This window comes from Crocodylus siamensis, chromosome 2 (genome assembly GCF_052110815.1).
Source record: "Crocodylus siamensis isolate JL-2025a chromosome 2, ASM5211081v1, whole genome shotgun sequence".
Taxonomy (NCBI): Eukaryota; Metazoa; Chordata; order Crocodylia; family Crocodylidae; genus Crocodylus; species Crocodylus siamensis.
Genome location: NC_143396.1, coordinates 189,921,108 through 189,942,485, shown reverse-complemented (window position 1 = coordinate 189,942,485; position 21,378 = coordinate 189,921,108). Strand labels below are relative to the sequence as shown.

Sequence of the window (21,378 nt, the reverse complement as noted above, 5' to 3'; positions counted from 1 at the left end):
CCACACTTACATAGCATGGGAGGGAAGGCCCACACACTGGAGCTGGCTGCCTTTCCAGGATGGGGCAAGGAAAGCAGCTGGTTCCAGTGCATGGGACTTCCCTCCTGTGCCCTGTGAGTGCAGGGGCTGCATGTGAATGGTGGGGGAGTGCCAGCAATAGAGATGGCCATGATGTGCAATGCTGGCCAGAGCCAAGTGCCCTGAGCACCCCTGCGTGGTGCTGTGCAGTGCAGGGAATGTTGTGGGGGGATGTTCCTTCCATCCCCCCTCACCTTACAAATGCCACACCCACATCCTGCCCCCCTCACACAGCCACACCCCACCACAAACCTCCCCACACCCCACCATAAACACACTCCCTTAACAACACCCCCCACAATATGACTAAGAATTTATTTTTGAGTTATAATGCAATCACCTTTATATACACTACACAAGCACAGATATGATAAAAATGCTTTTTGTAATAAAATTAAAATAAGTTATAGTAGGTGTTTGACTTTTAGTGTATGATTTGTTCTTTTTCTGGTTCTAAGATGGCAACCCTCCCTCCCAAAAGGAGTATTTCTGAGGGACAAGGGAAGAGACTTAGGGTGGCAAAGGTCAAGGGTGGGACTTCTGGTACCAAAATGATGACCAAGGGGTGGGGCTACCCATGTGGCCCTTGAAAGCTCACCAAACCTCGTTAAGCAGCCCTCCACCTGAAATAATTGCCCACCCCAGTTCTATACCATAATAAAAAGAAATAAAGGCATTTTAAATGGTGAAGTTAGTGTTCCATATTCTTTCTCAGATGATGTGACTTCATATAATTTCACTGATGTCACCAGATGAGATTCTGCCTCTACTTTTTTTTTAAAAAAACCTGAAGCTTCAGCTCTGTGCTGAAGTATAAACAAGCCCCCTGAATTATTTGGGTTGTATATATTATAGCTTGTATTCATGGAGCCTTATTCTAAAATATCTTATGTAAGTGTGATGATGTAATACAATGGATTTCCGTAGTTACGCTTTATTTGATGAGTGATACTGAAATCAAGGGCTTTGCCTCGTGTCAAGCATGGTACCGTCTATCTGGTTCTCCTTCCTGTACCTTTTGTGCTTTCCTGTCAGTCATTGTTTAATTTATCTCTGCTTCTTAGCTTTGTAAAAGTCCTGAGAGAGTGCTTTCTTGCTGGAGATCTTTAGAAGGTAACTGCCAGCCTATTGTTATATTACAACTGCTTAGCTGTATGCGTAAAAATGCCTTTTCTTCTGCAGGCCTGACCCTGCACCCTGGCAGCCAGTTGGAGCTTTGCCATGGACTTCAGTGGGAGAAACATCAAACCCTAACAGCAGATAATTTACAAGAATTTTGTTATTTTTAAAAAATAACTAATACTTGTTTCAGCATGCGCATATATTTTCTGGAGAAACTTGTGCGGCATATGCAAAGCATGCAAACAATGCTTTCTTTGGCTAATTCAATAAACCTTGCCCTGAGAATGAATTGAAGAGATGTTCTTCTCCATGTAAACTGATAAGGAAATATTCCTGGAAGTAACACACACCTATTGTGAATGAAAAAGGGAGAAGTGTTCAATTCAGAACAAAATGCTAGAAAATTGTACAATGGTGTTAAGCTGAAAAGTGCACTGGAAGGAAAGAACTCTTCCAATATGTGCCAGTATTGGGGACCTAGATATTTTATGTGACTAGTTTTCTAACTCTGTCATTTATTCCTTGTATTTTAATTAAGAAGATGCAATATAAAAACAAAGTATAACTCGAACAGAACCTGAAAACTCCTGAAAAGTACTAATTAATGTTTACAAATATGATTATTATGCACTGTATGAAACAATCAGTGCCAGCCAGGCAGAGAGGTTTATTTTAGTGGTTAGAGTATAGGATTAGGAACCAGAAACTCAGGGTGTTTCTCTCTGATAATGAGAACTCTGCCTGATTTTTCCCAGCTGTAAAATTAAGCTAATGTAAGTAATTCCCACATCTCAGGAACATTCTCATTGTATAGTGGTAGTAATGTTAAGTACTTTTGTTTTCATATAGAACATAACCAGTCAAATGACTGAAATAGGTTAACAAACTACATAATACATAATAACTCTGTGTACTGGTAGTAATAACTTCTTACAGCCAGCTTATCAAAAATTCCACATATTATTAGCACTAATATTTAGGTCTGTCAGATTCATATTCGTGTCAGGGCTGTCATTTATTATAGTTTACACAGAGCTTTGCCTAATGGGATACTGGTGTGGTTGGCCAAGTGCTACCACAATATAAGCTTTAAATATTCATCATAGGGGAAATGAGCTGCATATTGTGCAGTTAAAGGGAAGAGGAGATTTCATGAGTGTCTTTTTAACCACCAGAAAGCAACATGGTTAAGGTGACAATTCAAATATTTCCCTTAAAAACGAAGAACAAAGGCAGACGAGAATTGCTGGAATGATCTTTCTGCTTTCTGTATCTAACTGCTAATTAAACCTCAATAGCTCTTCAGCTAATGCCTGCTACTGTGGATATAGTTTGTCTTGGGATTTGATGCTTTCATCTAATTGAAATGGACCCCTTTAATCTGGAAGACAGTTTTCCCATGCTCAAGAAGGAACATAATCCAAAGGAAAAAATCTGAATTTTTTCTGTGTGTGAGACATCTTCTAAAGGAATACTTTGCAGGGCATATCCATCGTTTGCACTGAATCCTGGTAAGGTACAAAGCTAACACATGCCTTAAATCTTCAGTGACTGAGACTGTGGCATGTATACGTGAATGACTTCGTTCCCAGGAATTCTTGCTGCATTCAGGCATGTGTCTGAGTAGCAGTGCTGCAGGCTGAAATGGTCTTTCTGAGGAACTGGAGGATTTTCAAGCTCCAACAAGAGGAGTCAGCACTAAGGATCACATGAATAATATGACTTTACAGTATCAAACTGAGGAGAAACAGAAGTGGGAAAACTAAGATTCAGAAACGTGCATTACCTTGAGGTCTGAGAAGGGAGAGCTACAGTAGCTAAAAGGGTTGGTGGACAACAAGTATTGTGTGGAACATTTCATTTATACATTCAGCTCTCATAATATAGCTGCTATTACTGTGTTGCCCTTGACCATCTGGGATTTCTTATCTACAAAGATCTGTCTGAAACTGTATAGATTAAGCAGGGCAATGACCTTTTTAGGATTCAAAATGTATATGTTTATATCCTGATGCTTCCCTTTCTATCATGAAATGAAGATAAAGTCTCACTGAACATAAACAGCCACTAACCAATGATTTGCAATTACCTTTTGGCTCAAGGCCTGTATTTCCCTTTGGAGAACACATTTATTTTTCAAAATGCAGAAGAAGCAAATAAAAATTCATCTAGTCAGAGTGGGCTGCACCACCTATGCAAAAGAGACTTGATCCCCCAAAGGACTCTGAAAGAGATAAGTTTCCTTTTGTGATAATTTGATAGTTGTTGTTATCTGACCTGAGCTTTTATTGTACTATGGACTTTTGTTTACAAATTATCATACGTTCAGGGGAATGGGGATGAGATGTAACTATTTGGTTTTGTTCTGATTCACTGGAATGGTTTGAAGGAGTAAGAATCTCATGTTTCAAATTAATCCCTGCAGTAATTGCTTCAGTACTCTAGATTTCCTGCTTAGTGTGTCAGACTTAGAATCTGGCCTTGAAATTACTGGCTGCACATTAATGGTATAGAGAACACAGGAAAACCAAGTTCTTAGAAGTCATTCTTCCATGTGGATATTATATGTAGGAGACAGGTGACATTAAACTTGTCCTTATTCTGCATGCAACACAAAATCTGCTTCAGAACCAAGGAGGTATGCTTGGTCTTTCCTCCTCTTCGGTTACTATTTAGCATAGTAAAGGTTGCTAGGGCAGAATGTTAAAGTAGCTGTGATTAATGTGTTGCTGTGTTTTATGTATGCATTTTGTGCCAGGAGACTTACAAACCTGTTTTTGACATGGTTTTGGCTTAATTTTCATATTGCTGGTGTGTCACTGATTAGTGTATCACTTAGTGTTCTTTGTTTCAAAAACTTTTTGTCGCAATTTTTCAAATGCACCATAAAATATAACAGGGTAGTTAGTAACCATGGTTCATTCTGCACACCATGGCAAAAATAGTCTTTTAGGATCTTGAAAATTTATTAGGGAATTGTTGAGAGCTTTTTGGATAGTTCATACCTTTCAGGACGTACCTGGGTGGTAAATAGCTTATTTTTTAGTGCGTGGTATGCTTTCAAAAATAAATTTATTTTCATTCTTCTTGATAAAGTTTATAAAATTCCATCTGTTGGCCATGGTATAAAGTTGAAAGATAAAATGGGTCTTTCCTTTGCCATTTTAATTTGATTTTGTATATATGTATGTGCAAACGTAAAAATACATTGTGACAAGTCAGTTACCCACAGTGATAATTACTGGAAATTTCTGAGTTAATAAAGCTACATAACTTTTAATTAATTTGCTCACTGTATCCAAGGACTAAATTTTTCCTTGTGTGAGCTTTTCTGATTCTTCCTTTAGTGGGAATCATCTCCTTTATTGTCCTGTCTTCAGTCTTTCAGATGCCAGTGGAGCTGTGCTGAGGTTCTCTCTCTGTATCTTCAGTAGATGCTTTTAAGGCAGTACTTGATCAGTCATTAGCTATTCTCAGACTGAGGAAAAATTGGTGAATTCTGGGCAAAAAGGGAAGGTCTGGACTTCTAGAATGGTGTGCCAGCTCTTTGCAAAATGCTGTTCTTCATAACTCTATGATTTGGATAGAATTTAGTTGTCCTTTAATGATGTTACTTGGTGGTTGCATGATGTGCATACATAGACCTGTTTGGCTGTAGAGAGGAGATTTAGCTAATACCTGTAGTCGTTTCCAGGGAGCTCATTTTTATTTTCTTTCTGCTTCCAGGTGTCAGTCAGTCTCTCCACCACCTCTTTTGTCCCCACCAAGAAGCCCAGCCTACCCCCTCAGTGATAGTGAGGACTCCTGCCAATCCAACAGACCGGCCACGGTCTCCAGTTCCAGGCCGCACCTCAAGGACTGGAGCAGCCAGGGATTTACACTGAAAGGCACCTCCACAACCCCTTTGGATGCCAGCCCTCCAAGTCACCCTCTCAAGGCTGTTACCATTGGCTCATTGGATAAAAGGCTGTCTGTGTTCAAGGCTGAGGACCAGAAAGAGACCCCCAAGGAGGCTCAGGATGGGGATGTAATAGGGAGCCGTCAGCTCACCCGAAGCACTCTCTCCTTGGGCACTGCTACCAGCTTGCGGAATCTCTCTTTCAGCAGGACTAGTGTCCGCTCACAGGCCTTGGACATCAGGCAGAAGATCACAGAATGGGAATGTCGCAAAGAGCCTTCTCCCAGAATGAGCACGTGTGTGGACAAGAGGGATGTTGGAGAAAGGTCTGGTAGTGAGAGCTGCCCTAGTATGTTGCCTTCTCCTTGTAGCGAGAAGACTTTTGACTTTAAAGGGTTCAGAAGAATGAGCAGAACATTTTCTGAGTGTTCCTACCCCGAAACTGAGGAGGAAGATCTCCCAGAGAGAGATTCCTTCCATAGGTTTGAAAAGAGGCCGAGCAGGAGTGAGCCTTCTTCCAATGCTTTCCTCAAAGGACCTGCCAGGAAAGAGACTTCTGCTGTGCTAAACAGAATACAGAAGATTGAACAGGCATTAAAAGAACAGCCTGGCAGGGGTCTCCCTCAGTTGCCAAGTAGCTGCTATACTGTTGAGAAAGGGAGGAAAAAGTCTGTGACTCTGGGAATGGTTGAGGGTTTGAGTGAGAATCTGAGTGATAGCAAAGGAGGGAATGTAAGTTTTGGGAGTGATCCAGAAACACCTACTGAAACTGAAAAAAGTAGCAAACCAAAACAAGGCGCTATTGCAAATTCAGTTAGCCCTAAGCTGCTGCTTGAGAGCCCAGCTAACACAGCAGTGAACCCTGTCCCCAAACCCAAACGCACCTTTGAATATGAAGCTGACAAGAACCACAAGAATAAACCAAGCAATGGTCTACCTCCTTCTCCGATGCCCGCTGCTCCTCCCCCACTCCCCACCACCCCTGCGCCCCCCATGATTAGACGACAGAAGAAAGACTCCCGCTTTCACAGAAAATCCCAAAATAGGTAAAATCAAGGGGAATGCATTGAATGTGTTCTTTAAATGAATGAAGGGAGACTCATTTGTGCATCACAGCATTTTTTCCTTCTAAGGCAATATCTTTGATCTGAAAAATGCACAAAAATCTTATGAAGTTTGTGACTTTTCACTAGAGTGCTCCGATTGGATGCCTACCTATTACAACACTTTTTTTGTCACATATTTGGATGCAGTTGGAATTCTTCTGTTAGGAAACTGAATTTCCTGGAGAAGTCTTTAGGGTGATGCAGCTCTGTGCCTATGGAAGGTCAAATGTGTCATTTGGTGCAAGTGCCTCACTTGAAATCTTTAATGAAGTATAATGTTATTATCCTCCCAAGTTTTGTATTAGCAGCCATTACCATTGTATTAATGTCAGTATTTGAATGAATGTGTTAATCTCAAAATACATAAGTAGGGGGTGTAATTTGCTTTTAAGGGTCACAAACACACAGTGTGTACAAACATTCACTCTCCTAGGAGAAGCTCTCCTGGGAAAGAACAATGATCCTTCTAGGAAAAATTGAATGTCTGTACAAGGGTACAGTGAACATGCCAGTTAAGTGGGATATTGTCACTATTTCATATTTATTTGGAATTGTTGTCCAAAGTAGTGGTAATTGGTAATAGTATTTAATTCTTAGAAAAAAACGATTTGTTGCAGAATGTGTTCCATATGTGTCTATGAAACCAGTGATGAATATGGTCTTTTTAAAGTTTTTATCCAGAATTTTGCCTAGTTCGAACCTTTTTAGTTGTGTGACTTGCGTTGACTTCAGTGGGAATTGTAAGACTAAACTGTACTTGGAAAATGTAGGGATAATTGTTCATAAGCATTCAAAGTACTATTTTTGGACATATTTGGAGGTCTGTGGGTATGGAACACATGTACACACTCTTAGTGAGTTTTACAAGTGACCGCTATGCAGTTTTTTTTAATGAACTCTATAAATCCAGTATCTGGGACTAGATATTGACTTGACTTATAAGTGCATGTCAGCACAACCTGACCTAAAATATAATGGTGCAGGAGGAAGGGAGGACTGGGCTGATTTGAGAGGTCCTGTAGCTGTAGTTCCAAGAACAACCTGTTTCTGAGCTGGATCAAATGATGGTTACATAGTGAATATGTTTCTCAAAGAAAGAGTGAGAGGAAGTATACAAACCCAAACTGTGCTTGGTTGTATGTATCTTTGAACCCTGACTGTAATCTTGGGGAACAATATGTTCATAACTTAGGGTTGTCCCTCTAGCTGAATTTGAAAGAAAGTTGTACCCAGTTTGCACAGTTTAGCACTGGGAATGCACAGAGTCCAAGGAATAAATCACTTTGTTCAGATGTAAATAACAGCTTGCATTTAAAAACTGAAAATAATCATAAATAATTAGGGTGTCCATGTATAACTTAGAGAATGGGCACAACTACCAAACGACTCCCACACATCAGGTTAGCTCTCTTAAGCCTAAGGAAGTAGTGAATCAAATCTCTAGTCTCTGTTCAAGTGATCAGAGTCAAATACTGAAGATGTACCCGAAGACGGGGTAAAATCCATTATACTAGCTGGACCTTGACAGCTCTGTTACTCTCTTTCTTATCTTTTAATGGAATTAAGAATACCTGTATTTGTAAATCCTTTAAACATAAAGTCATCCCTGAGTTGTCCTCGTAACTGAAAACAAATATAATTTTTGTTCTAGCAGTATGTGTCAGGGCAAACATCTGTGTTGCTTTACACTTCCTTGAATGCCACGAGAACTTTAGTGCTGTATTTACTCTTTTAACGTTTTGTTTAAAAGTTATTTCTCATTCTGATTTTTAAGAACTCTTATGAATCCTTTCTCAAGACAGTTTACAATCTTCCATGCATGTCTGCCAGAGGATGGATTCATACAGTATCCTTAGGATGTGGGCCCTCTAGCAGAAGGCAGTACCTCCCAGCATCTGAATTAATGGACCATCATGTTCCCATGCCTCAGATTTGGAACCCTTTCATAGGAAGAATAGAAAAGCAGCTCCTGAACCAAAGCAGGAGAGAGATGTGATGCTATTTGGATGGTCCCTGTGGGAAGAACGTGGGGTGATTATCTTACCTGGGCCACAGTGTTGCAAGAAAATGACACCCTGTTGCAAGATGGAGTGGAAATCAATAGGAGTTAAGTGTGTAAGCCAGTGGTTTTCAATCTTTTTTCATTTGCTGATCCCCCAAAATTTTTGAATAGAGGTGTGGACCCCTTTGAATTATAATTGGGTATTTACATACTTCTGACTGATCAAATCATTTTTCTTGGACCCCTAAGATATAGTCTGTGGACCTCCAGAGGTTCACAGACCACAGGTTGAAAATCACTGTTCTAAGCTGATCAATTTCTTTTGGAAATCTCACTGCATCTTTAAGTTCTCAGACAATGTAAAAACTAAGCCTCTAGATTACAGCATTGATGCTAAGCCTCTAGATTACAGCATTGATGACTGAGTTAAAGAGTTCAGATCTGAAACTCATGATGGATTCCTGTCAACATGGTACTGCCCTGGTGTCATGGATTTGAATGTTCTTAGACTTTGGGAAGGATAGATACAGATTTCAGTCCTTGAACACTTGCAATATACTAGAAGTTCCCAAGGATAAGCCCAGATGGATGGACTGTATGTAACTTTGTGCCAGGGTGGGAAGTGCTCTACAGTGAGCTTGTGTCTACATTGTAATGACAGCCACTCAAAGAGACCTACCTCAGCTAGCTGCTAGCATGATGCTGTTAGCAGTGTAGCCATGGCAGCATGTTACTCAATTTAGGCTGCATAACCCTCACAAGAAGACAGGTAAAAACATGGACTGTTAGCTCATGATGACCTCCTTGTTCTGGCTGTCCCTGAGATAATTAGTGTGGTTAGTTTAGGTGCCTTGAGCTGCAGTCACTGCCATGTAGACAAATCCTCAGAGAATAAGACCTGTGCATCTAGGCTGCCTTCCTGAACAAGTCAGAGAGGAGAAGGGAGTGGACCCAGCCTAGATGCTGCCCCACTAGCACTCTGGCCAGTAGCACTAACCTGGGGAGAATGGGAGAGTTTCTAGAAAGGCTGCCAGAAGTCACCTCTCCCTAGAGCAGCAGGGGAGCAGAAAGGTTCTGCTGTGACTCTTGAGAACAGTTCCTTGGGTATGTAGTGGCTGGGGTGCAACTTTGTTTTACCTTCCTACTGTATCTGGGTGACTGGTGCCTCCTAATACTGGGAGGGAGTGGGGGGGCACCAGCGGCTGATTGGCAACTGTGGTGGGGGGGGCAGCAGTTGATTGCTGACCAGCAGTGCCACTAGCGCTTTTCTCAGGGGGGGCACAGCCCATCTCAGGGGGTGCACATGAACCCATGTGCTCCTCCTACACATTGCCAATGTTCCTACAGCCCGGCAGGATTATCATGCAGCCCACTATGTTGTCCCACCCAGCCACTGTGATTCCCAGTGGCCAAGTCTCCTGCCTCAGCTGACAGATATCATCACTCAGCTCCCCTTCAGCTTCCTGCCTGAGAGCCCCAAAACTCTTTCACCCAAAAGCACCCCAAACTCTCTCAACCCTTCATGCACCCCAGTGCTCTTCCGTGCCCATTTTATCTAAGGTTTAGGTACAGCAGTGTATCTTGCCCTTTTCTCTGGTTTGGACAGAAGGTGTGAAAGGAATAAATAACCTTTCTATCCATGAGAGACATCACACATGAAGCTGCCCAAACCTTCTGCAGGGCTGTCCCTAAGGACTCAAACCAGTCCAGACTTTTAAATTAGAATGCAGTGGCTATGTAAAACCAATATAATGCCTCAGCTATAGTGGATGGTTGAATTACCAATGCCTGAGCTTTTTCTAAAATAGGAACTTAAAGTTATTTACTTGGTAGTCCCAGTCTACCCATGTGAGGTTTCAGAGGTGTGCGGCAGCTATACTCCATTGCCCCTTGGCATTTTTACTGGAATTAATAGGCTGCATCAGCGTGCCCCTCAGTTTGCTAGTGCATCTGGTGAAGAAAAATGTTCCAGGAGAACAACTTTTTTTTGCCTTGAGAATAAGTGGTAAGATTTTCCAGAGGGTGAAGTACAAGCCAGGCTGTGACCATAGCTCTGCAACTGCCTTACTCTATGGCCTCAGGCAAATCACATAACTTCTCAGTGTCAGTTTCCTGACCGTAAAATGGGGCTGATGATAATTCTGTAGCTGTATAGGAGGATTGGAAGGGCTAATCCAGTCACACTGAAGACATCTCTGAGCATGTAAAGCAGACTTCAGTCTTCCTGTTGTCGTACAGGCCTGGGACAAGCCAACACAACAGCTGCCTCTTCCAACTATTATTCCCTAAACTGTAGGTGTTACCATTTTAATCTTAAATTCAAATCTCACCATTGTCACCTGAAAAACGGTAACAGAATTTTTTTTATAATGATCCATGTCTTTGCTGAAGCACCATTTGCTACATAACTCATGACTTGTGCATATTATCTCTCTTGCTTTTTTTTTTTCCAAAAAGGCTCAAACTCATCACAGTCTTTTTAAAGTTATTGCAAGTGGCACTTCAGTCATCCTCTTTTGTCCTGGGTGAAGCTGGAGGGTGACTCAGCAGTTAAGGTGCTAGTTTGGGACTCGGAAGTTTTGGATCTCAATCTCTGCTTGGTAGAGATGATAGCAGTACCCTATTTCAGCGGGGGTTGTGAGGCTAAAGGCAACATATGGAGCTCAGATAGATAGTCTGGTATGTAATTAAGTGGAACTCTTCTTTTTATTATGAAACAGCACAATTCACTTAGGTTTGCAGGATGTCCTGAAATAGTTGGTCATGTAAGGACATAATGGGAAGTAAGAAACTCACCCTTGAACTGAGGTGCAGAGGATAAGAAGTGGAAAAAACCTTGGTTTTACCAGCCAGCATGGCAGAGCTGGACTGTGAGGTATTGCTATCTCCTGTTGGAAGAGACCAGTAGCAACTTATTACCTGCTGGCCATGCAGAAGCAGAGGAGAAATTTTACACAGTTTCTACCTGATGCTGTTCCGTGGACTGGGAAGCTATGTGCCATACCCCTTCCCCCAGCCCCAACCTTGGCTCATGCCTACTGAGTAATCTTATCCTTAGAGCATAGCTCATGAATTTTCAGTCATGTCAGTACTCAATGACCAGCCAGCTCCATAAGACGTTGTAGTCTTGTCACTAATTACTTTACTGCATTGTTTTAAACTTTAGAAAATCCTTTGAGTTTGAGGATGCTTCCAGTCTGCAGTCCTTGTACCCTCCCTCCCCAACTGAGAATGGTACTGAGACCCAGCATAAATTTGGATCCAAGAGCACTTTAGAAGAGAATGCCTATGAAGACATCGTAGGTAAGGACTTGTTGCAGCACATGAAATATATACTTGATATTGAGCAATTGTGGTTAAACAGTGAATTGTTGAACACATGCCCTGAGCAGAAACTTTTAGCTGCAGCCAGTAAGGAGAAATGGAATGGAGGGTAAATGGGCTGATGCGTCAGAGCAAACATATTATTCACAGTCTGCACGCAGGAGGTCTCGATTCCTTCAGACCTCATTGAGTGGTCTTATTGGAAACAGATTTTTTGGTCAGCCATCATCATGCTTTTCATGGATTAAATTATTCTTTTCCAAGGCCTGGGCTTGCAGCCATGGGCTTAAAATATAAAGGAGAAAAAAAGATGCAGAGTTTTCAGGACTCTCAAACAGCTGGACTGCTCTTCAAGGAGCGGCCTGGTCAGACTGTGCTCTAAAGGAGCTATGGGTCAATTGCCACAAAGCAACTGTCCTGAGCAGTGCTTTCAGCTGAGTATTGATTTGTTAAAGAGAATTTCATCTTCCTGTGCCTATGGAGCCATCAGGAATACAAAGCATTGTCTTGATTAAGCCACATAACAAAAGCACTTTCTCAGCCCTTGAAAATGCATGGCCTTTCCATACATACTTTTAACATATGCCTATCAAAAGGATTGTTGCAATAATTGGAACTTGGACAATTCTGTGCACATATTATCCATATGGGTCAGCAGCATGTGTGTTTTGGGGGGGTTTGGTTTATTTTTACATTTTTGTTAAAGAAAGTGCAGCCCTCATGTATCCAATAAATATGAGACTTGGGCAAGCACAGCCCCCTCCCTCCCCCCCAACCCTAGCACTGTTCTGGACCTCTTACTGTAACATCTTGATGATGGGTAGAGATATGAGACTCCAGCAAGGGGGCTGAACACCATCAATTCCCACTGAAGTCTGTGGAAATTCAAGGTGTGCAGTGTCTAGCACAGTGGTCACCAACCAGTGGATCTTGATCCACCAGTAGATTTCAGAGTCTCTTGGAGTTGATCCAAGGCTGGGGTGGGGAGCTGAGTACCCACGTGCATGCACGTGCATGTCCCAGCCCAGCAGGGCAGTCTCTGGGGAAGGGAAGGGGCAGGGGCTAGACTGAGGCTTCCGTGGTGAGGGGCCATGCCACAGAGGCAGGAGCAGGAGTAAGTTGAGTGGGGCCCCGGCTGGGTGAGACTTACCTGCTGGGGAGGTACACCCCCAAATATTTTTTTCTCCCTCTGCCTCTATATGCCCCCCCTTGCCTCCCGACAGACTCACCTGCTGGGGGGGTGGTTAGGGGTGGTGATGGTGCACGGTAGATCTTGGGTTGCTTTTAAATTCCAAAGATGATCTTCTGCTTAAAAAGGTTGGAGACCACGGGTCTAGCAGGACCCATCCAGAGAGACCCATTTGCGTTCCTCCTTATTCCCTAGTTTTGCCACCAGCTTTTCTCTTTTTTAGATTGCATCATGATTCTCTATTCAGTTGTTTAGGGAATATTTTGTCAAGAGATAAATCTTGAAGTGTTGATCACTGTAAGACTTCCCCTGGTTACTTCTGAATACCCTGTTGGTTTGGACCTGCTGTTGAGAAACCTCACCCTTTGACTCCCTGGAGTTTAAAGTATGTCTGTTAGCTGAAGTGTGCTGAGTAACTCCTGCTCAAGTGGCACATGTTGGTAGGAGATGCTGGCCTTGGAAAACCATGAGCCCATCCAGAGCCTTGCAGAGAAAACCAATGTATTTCAACACCCTCCCCTGCAGACAGACCACCACTAGAAGTGGGAGTGAGGTTTAGTTTTTTGGACTTTTCATTCTTTAGCCTTTCTACTGCAGGTGCCAGTATTATTGTCAATTAGTAATGTGTGGGTTTTTTGGTAATGGTCCTGATTTGATTGCCTTTCTTGGAAGAAACTGTTAGTTTTCTTCCCCCCCCTGTTTAGTTTAATTATATCAAGGTACAATAAAGAGCTTGATTGATATGGAGACACTTAGACAACCTTATGGCTGTAATAGCGTCTCTTTGTTCATGGTTTTGGTCAAATTTTACCTTGGATGGTCAGCTCCCAGTGTCTGCAATGAATGTCTCACATATTTACATGTACACACGGCAGAAAGCAGAACTTGCCCCTTTGTATCTTAGAGCTGCTTGGCTTTCCAGTTCTCCCAGTCAAGGAGCACAGACCTATATAAGTTGACAGATCCCTGTTCAGTCAACATGGGGAAACCATATTAGGCATTGCATTACACACCACTGCACAAGGATTGTCAACATGCTGTCAGATGTTAGATTGTAACCCTCATTTTCCCATTTTGACTGTGTTTTTACATTCAAAAATCAAAACAAAATGCTCAGCATTGCAAGGATGTGCCTTTTAACGAAGGGTCCAGTAAAATAGAATAATAGACTCATCTATATCTTGAGAGCTATTAACTTGTTCCCTGCAGGTAAACCTGTTCCATGCAGATAGGCATTTGGGTATTTTGGCAAGGCATTGGGCAGAATCTGCAGCATTTCTGATTTGTGGATAAAAAGAAAACTTCATTGTTTTCCACTTCTTTCTGACAGTCTCTGTTCCAAAAGGTTTCATTCAAGACAAGCTGTGTGGGATGAATATTTAATGAATATAATCAGATATATTAGCCAACAGATAGAATAAAGCCAAAGCAAATCAATATAATCTGAGAATTTAAAGAAAATCTGTTAGTTTACTTTACTTGATGATACATAACTGCTAGCTTTATGCCTAGATATTTAAAGAGTACTTTTGTTCTTGCCATCGTAAGTTGTAGTCATGAAGCCAGGTGTATGCAAGTGTGCATTTCTGTAGCTATGAGTGTCAAGTCAAAGAAAGATGATCTTCTCAGCTGATGTGGACTTCTAGGTGACACAGAGGTGAAAGTATCATAGGTAAATGCCTGAATTACCCAAACCCTCACTGGTCGCTTGACTGACCATGCTGCAGCAGTAAATAAAGATCTTTTTTCCCCTTAAAATGATTATTAATAATGCTGATAAATGTGTAAAATGCCCGATCAGGGTAATCTCAGTCATTGCCATAAAATTTCCTGTTTTGAGAAAAAGGTTGCAAAATTTTGGGCAATCCTAAAAAAAATCCACACTGTGTATCCACCCCAAATCTATTCGTTCCCTCATTCTAGCTGAGCCCTCTCTCCAGACACACTCATTTAAATTCTTGTATGCTCTGCTGTCTACTATAAGCATTTGTATTATGAAACTTTGGCAGGAAGAGTCTGTCCCTTCAGTGGAAAATGGATGATCACTGTAGAGGTTTGTTGCCTTTGGTAGAGAATTAATTATCAGATAAAAGGGTCTTCTAGAAATTTCCATACATTATAAACAAGTTTATGAGCACTGTGTGTGATATTGAACTCTTTAGTAACAGCCAGGCTAGAGGTTCAAAATTTTATCTCTGAGTATTTGAGGACCATTTGTATTCATTGTCATCGGTAGTGATTCCTCACTAAGTAACCTTCATTCTCTTAATACTCTTTTACTTCATACTTCCTTCTGGTCTTCTTTTCCCACCTAGAGTTTCTCCTTATATTTGAGGAAGGGGACTCAGGAGTAACGATTTATTGTTGCTTATTTATTCTCAGAGTGTTAAAAAAGTGTTAAAATATATTTTTAATATAGTTGGCAATTTGGAGTTCAGCTAAAGTAACAAAGTTGCAAGACAGAAGCTTTTGTTCAGTTCCATAATTTGTCCTAGATTAAATGTGTGGGTATTATTGTTGGGTCTCTTTCTGGGCTGAGAAATAAAATATTCTACAAAAGGGCATGTATTGCTGCTATTAATTAGAGCTGTATTTAATGTGAGTGAAACAACACATGCTTCATTTATTTTCTCCATCAGAACTTGGTGGGATGTGACAGTCAAAGTACATTTTTGCATTATTTAGATTCTTGTAGTTTAGAAGGAGTCTTTAATCAGACCAAAATTGCTATGGCTTTATGAATCCAATTGGAGAAAGCTTTCATGCTTGGCTTGGTATTAATTGAGAAAACTCTCGTTGCTGCAAAAGTTGTCTGAAAATGTTGCTTCTGCTACTTTTGTAGACAGCTATGTTTTTGTCATGTTTTCATTTTTCTTCAGTTCCTCTCCCAAAGTTAAATGAAGTAGTTTTGTCATGATCTAATCTATCGCATCTCTATATCACCTTTCACCTAACTATCTGGCCTTTGGAAGATGATGTTATTGCCATGAACTGGCTTGGATAAGAGTGAGGAAATTAGATTATGTCCCATATTCTGATTTTACATAAAGCCTAAGAATTTGTTCGTGCTTTGAAACTTTTCTTACCTTCCGAACTGTTGGTGTGCTGGACACAAGGATATAACTGGAGATTTTCTCTAACATGAGACTAAATCAGGTGTAGAAAAGTCAGTGTTCAGTTGGGTTGTGTACTCTCTGCGTCTTAGTGTAGAAATTTTCAAATGTTAATGGGGACACCAGCAGTTGCCTTGTCTAGGTATGACTATGCTTCTTTACTTGAGCAGGTGGTCCTCCCTTGTTTAACAAATGGTGGGGGTAGGGGGAGGTGTTCTGAACAGAATAAGACTGCTTAAAATACTTCTTTCTCCTCTGAGATTTATTAATAGTGATCCTGGTATTAGAAGGCCAGTGGTTTTCTGTTTGTCTGCTATTTATGAAACTGTGGAGACCTTTTAAACACGTAGCCCTATTATATGTATCAGATTGTTCTAACAGGTGTTGCCCCTTACTGAATGTTTGGTTAAGAGGGGATTTATTTCAGTCACACAGGGGTACAAAGAGGCCTTGCTCATGTGACAGAGGTAGTTGTCATTTAGCTTGTCAACTTGCACTAAAATTTTGCTCGTTTACTATGTGTCTATCTTTAATGGGTATGATTCAACTAGATTTCACATGATGACCTACTGTAACTGGTACAGGGGAGTATGCAGGTAAATTCTTCATCCTTGGAGTCCTTCTGGGTGTCTCTCTAAAAGATGTATTCTAGCTATCCTTACGTTTATTGGGCCCAATAGTGTTCATTTATTCAGCAGTATCCTTCCACTGTAGGACCTGCTGTGTAAAATTCGGTGGCTGGGATGGTGGAGGAGGTCAGATTAGATAACAGAGGTAACTGCTAGATGTAATATCTCAGTTTCTGACCTTATCAAGATCCGTGATCTTAGCTAAATGTGTTGGGTCATGTCATAAGTAGTGTGTAGAAGTTCAGTGATGTGTAAAAGGAGTTAGTGTCAAATCTTGAGTTAGAAGTCCTATGTGCCTGGCTCCCAGCCCTTAACTTAGACTACCAGACCAGATTTGTCTTATTTACTTTCATGGTTGAAATGGTCAGCAATATGGGGTGATCTTTGTTCATAAACTCTAGATAAATTTTCATCCACAGTTTTAAAATATACTGTATTTACCTGAATCCAAGACAACTTTGAATTTAAAGTGACCCCCTAGTTACTAGATTCTGGAAATGGAAAATGTATAAATTCATCTGCCCCACCACCACTTGTGGTAGGAAAAGCAGTGGCAGTGGGCCAGGCAGCAGAGTGGGGAAAATGACCTGACACATCCCCTTCCTTTCTCTTACCTCCTGCTGCCTGTCTTCCCCCACCACTTGCCCATTCTTCACTTGGCCTCTCCTCTCCAGGGACCCTGTCTCCATTGTTGCTTACTCTTTGTCGTAGCCCCAGCCCCACTCTAGCTCAGGGAACAAAGTACATGGTGGCTTTGGCCCCTGCATGGTGAGGCAGCAGTGGTTGTGGTGGTGGCAGCTATGGCCCTGGTCTGGACAGGACTGGGTAAGAGCTAGAGTTGGGGCTGGAACTGCTACCATGACCATTGCTGCTGCTGCTGTGTGGCTGGGTGGGGGCCAGAGCCACCACGTGTCATTCCCTGGGGTGGAGTGGGGCTGGACCTGGAGCCAGAGCAGGGGCTGCAATGGAGGGTAAGCAGCAACCAGAGTGGGTAGACACAGTGATATGGAGGAGGCAGAGGGGTGCATGCAGGGAGAACAGGCTGTAGGGGGTAGATGGCAGACCCAGAATTCTGGTTCTGTCCAGAGCCAGAGCAACTGCCTGCCCTCTCCCCCCATATTGTACTGAAATGCAAGATGAGGGACTTTTTCCCCCTACGTTGAATGGGATAGAAACCCTCCTCTTGGATTCAAGTAAGTTCAGTATTGTAGACTGGCCAGGCGTAGGGGATGGGTTCCAACAGCTGTCCACACAAAGGAAGAGTCCTCATGGAACTTGATGCAGTAGAGGAGGAACTTCAACTGAGATGCTACTAAGTTTACTAGCTAGACCTGATATTAAAGAATGGCAAGTGAGACAGAAAGGAGGATGAGTGGAGGGACAGTCAGTAGAATTGGGAACTGTATATTTAAGAGGCTCTCACATGAGCCATTTGGATCCAGCTGTTGTGTTGTGAAGAAACTGATGTTACTTAATGTTTATCAGTTAGGACTTGAACTCCTTAGCTCTGAATGGTTACTTAATAATCCAAGTGGGTCTTCTCAGTGGGTGCCCTGATGGTGCTGTTGTTACTGCACTGTCATTTAGTACTTCCAAAAGTACTGTGCTGTGCCATTGGCACATTGTTATTTTTAGACTTTACATCGCTATAGCAATGTACTATAATGCATTTCTATGGTGACATAGCTACAGTGTCATGGTTTTTGCCCACTGATGCTACGTCACTAATGTGTTGCTACAGTGATGTAGCATCACGTGTAGATGCATCCACTGTGTGTTTAAAATGACCCTACTCAGTAGTGTCACCTGCTTAAGACAATGTAGAAACAAAGTGGGCTTCAGCAATGAAGTTCAGGTCCAGATCTGGATGCTACTCCCTTAGAGAGTGGAGGGATTTGGATATGGGATTTTGGCTTTGTACTTTACTGAGCTGAAAACTAGCTTGGAAGCTTGGCTCTCAAATCGGATCCGACTTCTTGATTTCTCCCACCTTTCACATCTAGAGTTTTCCTTTGGCCTGTTAGGGAGACTGGAGAGATCACAAATTCCTGATCTGTATCCAAACTTCTCCAAAGAGCAGTGATGTCCAGGGCCAGGATTTCAGTTCAGGCTCATCTACTGTATCATTTATACGGCATGTGTTCAGAAATAATTTATGAGGCCAGTCAAAGTACTTTCCTGGAGTCTGTGAAGTTCCCAGTCAGCTGAAATATATGCAAATGGACTTTTATTTAGACTGGCTTTATATAAAAGGTGATTGTTCATTTGGGTAGGAAATCTTGCCTTCTAAGAAAGGGGGAAGCAGGAAAAGAAGACAAAGATAAGAACTGTGCACCTCTGAGTAGAAGTTGCTGACAACCACTTTGTTTACTGTGATGGCTGCAGAGTTACTGCCATCTCCAAAGGAAGAGGAGGCTCCTAGAGTTAAAGTGGAAAAGAGTTTGCAGCACAATGGAATTGCTGGGACTAAGCTGGTGGCTGTGCTTTGCACAGAGAGTGAAGCGGGAGGAAGGTTGTATATGTGCCCTCCTGCTTTCCACAAAAGTTCAAGAACCACTCATAATCAGTTCCTTTAGGTTTCAAAACTCTTTGGACAAGTGGATGTTCTTGATTGTGATGTTTGTAGATGTACATGGCATCTTAAGGATAGAAAGCAGACTGTCAGAAGTATCTGACTAGAACTGAAATAGATAAGGGAAACCAAAGTCTTCTCATTTTTAAAAATCTTTTTGTTATTCCATGCTGTTTACTGTGTTTTGGGTAGAGTTAAATTTAGAGTTTCTTTTGTCTTGCAGTCAGTCAGTTTCCCCTCCTAATGCATGTGTAGGTCTTTTGGCAGCAGAGGAGAATAAAAAAAAAAATCATCATAAAACCACAAAATGGGCAGAAGGATACCAGAACAAGTGGAGTTAACTGTTTTGTTTTGTTGTTTGTTTTTTTTCTGGGCAAGAGGGACAGGGATGGGATTTTTTGAACTATTTTTCAGGACGACGATGTCCCTGTAAATCTCATTCTCACAGCTTCAGTTGGCCCTCTCACTTTCCAGACAGAAAATGCCAAGCTGGTCCCTGCAAAACTGGCCAAGAGCAGGCTGTTCTTTTCTGAGTACAACACTTTTTAGAGTGAGTAAGACCATCTGTTCAAGGCCATGGCAGCCAAATCTTTCAGTTACTTTGTGGAGTGAGTGTCACAGAGTGAGCAGTTGGTAATGGGTTTATAAGGGGGTGTGGAGTCAAATGTTCCCATATCTTTAATATGCAATGACAGCTTCCCACAATGTAACATCCTTGAAAGGCAGCACAGCGGACACAGGGGTGCCTACCCTTAGTTTAGTACACTTGATGCTGTGTGGACACAGGGTGCATCTACACAAGATGCATAATGCACATTAGCCTAATTTAATGCATGTTATGGGCGCATCTCTACATGTGCATGCACTTAATAGGCATTAAAATGGCAAAATGAGGTTAAATCACACCTAAATTTGATACCTAAAAATGCAGGTATCAAATTTAGGCAGGATTAGTTAAAGCGCATTAGTGCATGAGTAGACACCTCGCACTAACTTTAGTGCAGGGTCTTGTCAGCCACTAGGGGTACATGGCAGGGCTGCAGGGACTTTGCACAAACTTTAGTGCCAAGTGTACTAACTTTAGTTCCAAGTCTCTGCACATGTAGACACCTGCCAAAAATTGCTCAATAGACATTAGCTTGATGTGCAGTAAATTTAGTCAGGCTTAAATGTACTTGTAGACATACCTACAGTGCATCAATAGAAGCAGCTGAGTGGAAATGTATTTAGTCACAGAACGTTTACCACTTACAGCTTTCTAGTTTAGATAGACAAGCCCTCACCTGTGTGCGTGTGTGTGTGCGCATGTGCAAAGTAGGTGTCTAACTTGTGGTTGTAAATAAGCCTGCAGAACATGAAGCAACTGGAAGCAGTGCTTCGTATTTCCAATAAAATCCCATTAATACATATTGTGTTGTTATCCATCATGTTGTCAGCTCATGCTAGGCCACACTGTCAAACCTGGGAGAATCTAGGATTGCCCAACTGCTATGAACCTAAAGCAAACTCCAAATTATACCTCCTATAAGGATGTGCTAGTATCTTCAATCAAGTGACACCTGTGGCTTTGGATTACATGCTTGCCAGTCAATGTCAAGATGGCCTGTCAGTTCAAGAAACAACAACACTTGGTACAGAATGAAGATAAAGATGGGGTCAGGTCTGCAAGGGGAATGCAGAATTCCTCCCTCCCCCACACACAGAGTTTCCGCTAGTGTTCTAGAAAGCATGGGAGCTCTTGGAAAAAGGAATTGTCGCAATTTTAATAATAGACAGTTCACAGTAATAGTGGTCAACGCTCATTATAGAAAACAGACTACATATGTGCCTGTCAGAGTAGGGCCAAAAGACCATTGTGGCTGTCTGATTCTAATCAGACTGCTGAGTTTTTGCTACATTCAGATAACTTGTGATTTTTTTTAAAACTGTCCTGCACCCAGATGTCTTTGTGGAGCCTGTCATTACAGCTATAGCTTCCACACTATGGTTTGTTTTAAAGGGCGTTATCAGCCATGCTCTAGATTAATAACAGCCAGTTCTGCAGATGAGGAAAATGCACAATAAAAGGAGCCTAATTCCAATCTGACATTCTAGGCTCTAATAATGGCACTGGAGTTAAACTGAAGGCAGAACCTGGCACAGAAATATTATCTGGTTTATAACATTTGGTACCCAGTTTTGTTCAAATTATTTTGCTTTTGTATTAGGTGGATGACTGTTTTCCTGGTAAATGCATTTATTGTTTTATCACCTATGGTTGTTCTTCTGTTTCTAATACATGGTTGTTTTCCTGTTACTAATACAAGGCAAGATAGAGACACGCTGTATAGACTAACTGAATCAGA

General features: G+C 41.7%; 1 protein-coding gene across 3 annotated transcripts in view; it reads left to right on the top strand.

Annotated features, from left to right (window-relative positions):
* DENND2B (DENN domain containing 2B) overlaps nucleotides 1-21,378 on the top strand; it is a 303,230-nt gene that overhangs the window by 186,007 nt on the left and 95,845 nt on the right. For all 3 annotated transcript variants that reach the window (XM_090032660.1, XM_090032662.1, XM_090032661.1), the window contains 2 exons: nucleotides 4,927-6,144; nucleotides 11,373-11,509. In XM_090032660.1, coding sequence (XP_089888786.1) covers nucleotides 4,927-6,144; nucleotides 11,373-11,509 — 1,355 coding nt within the window. The remainder of the gene's footprint in view (nucleotides 1-4,926; nucleotides 6,145-11,372; nucleotides 11,510-21,378) is intronic.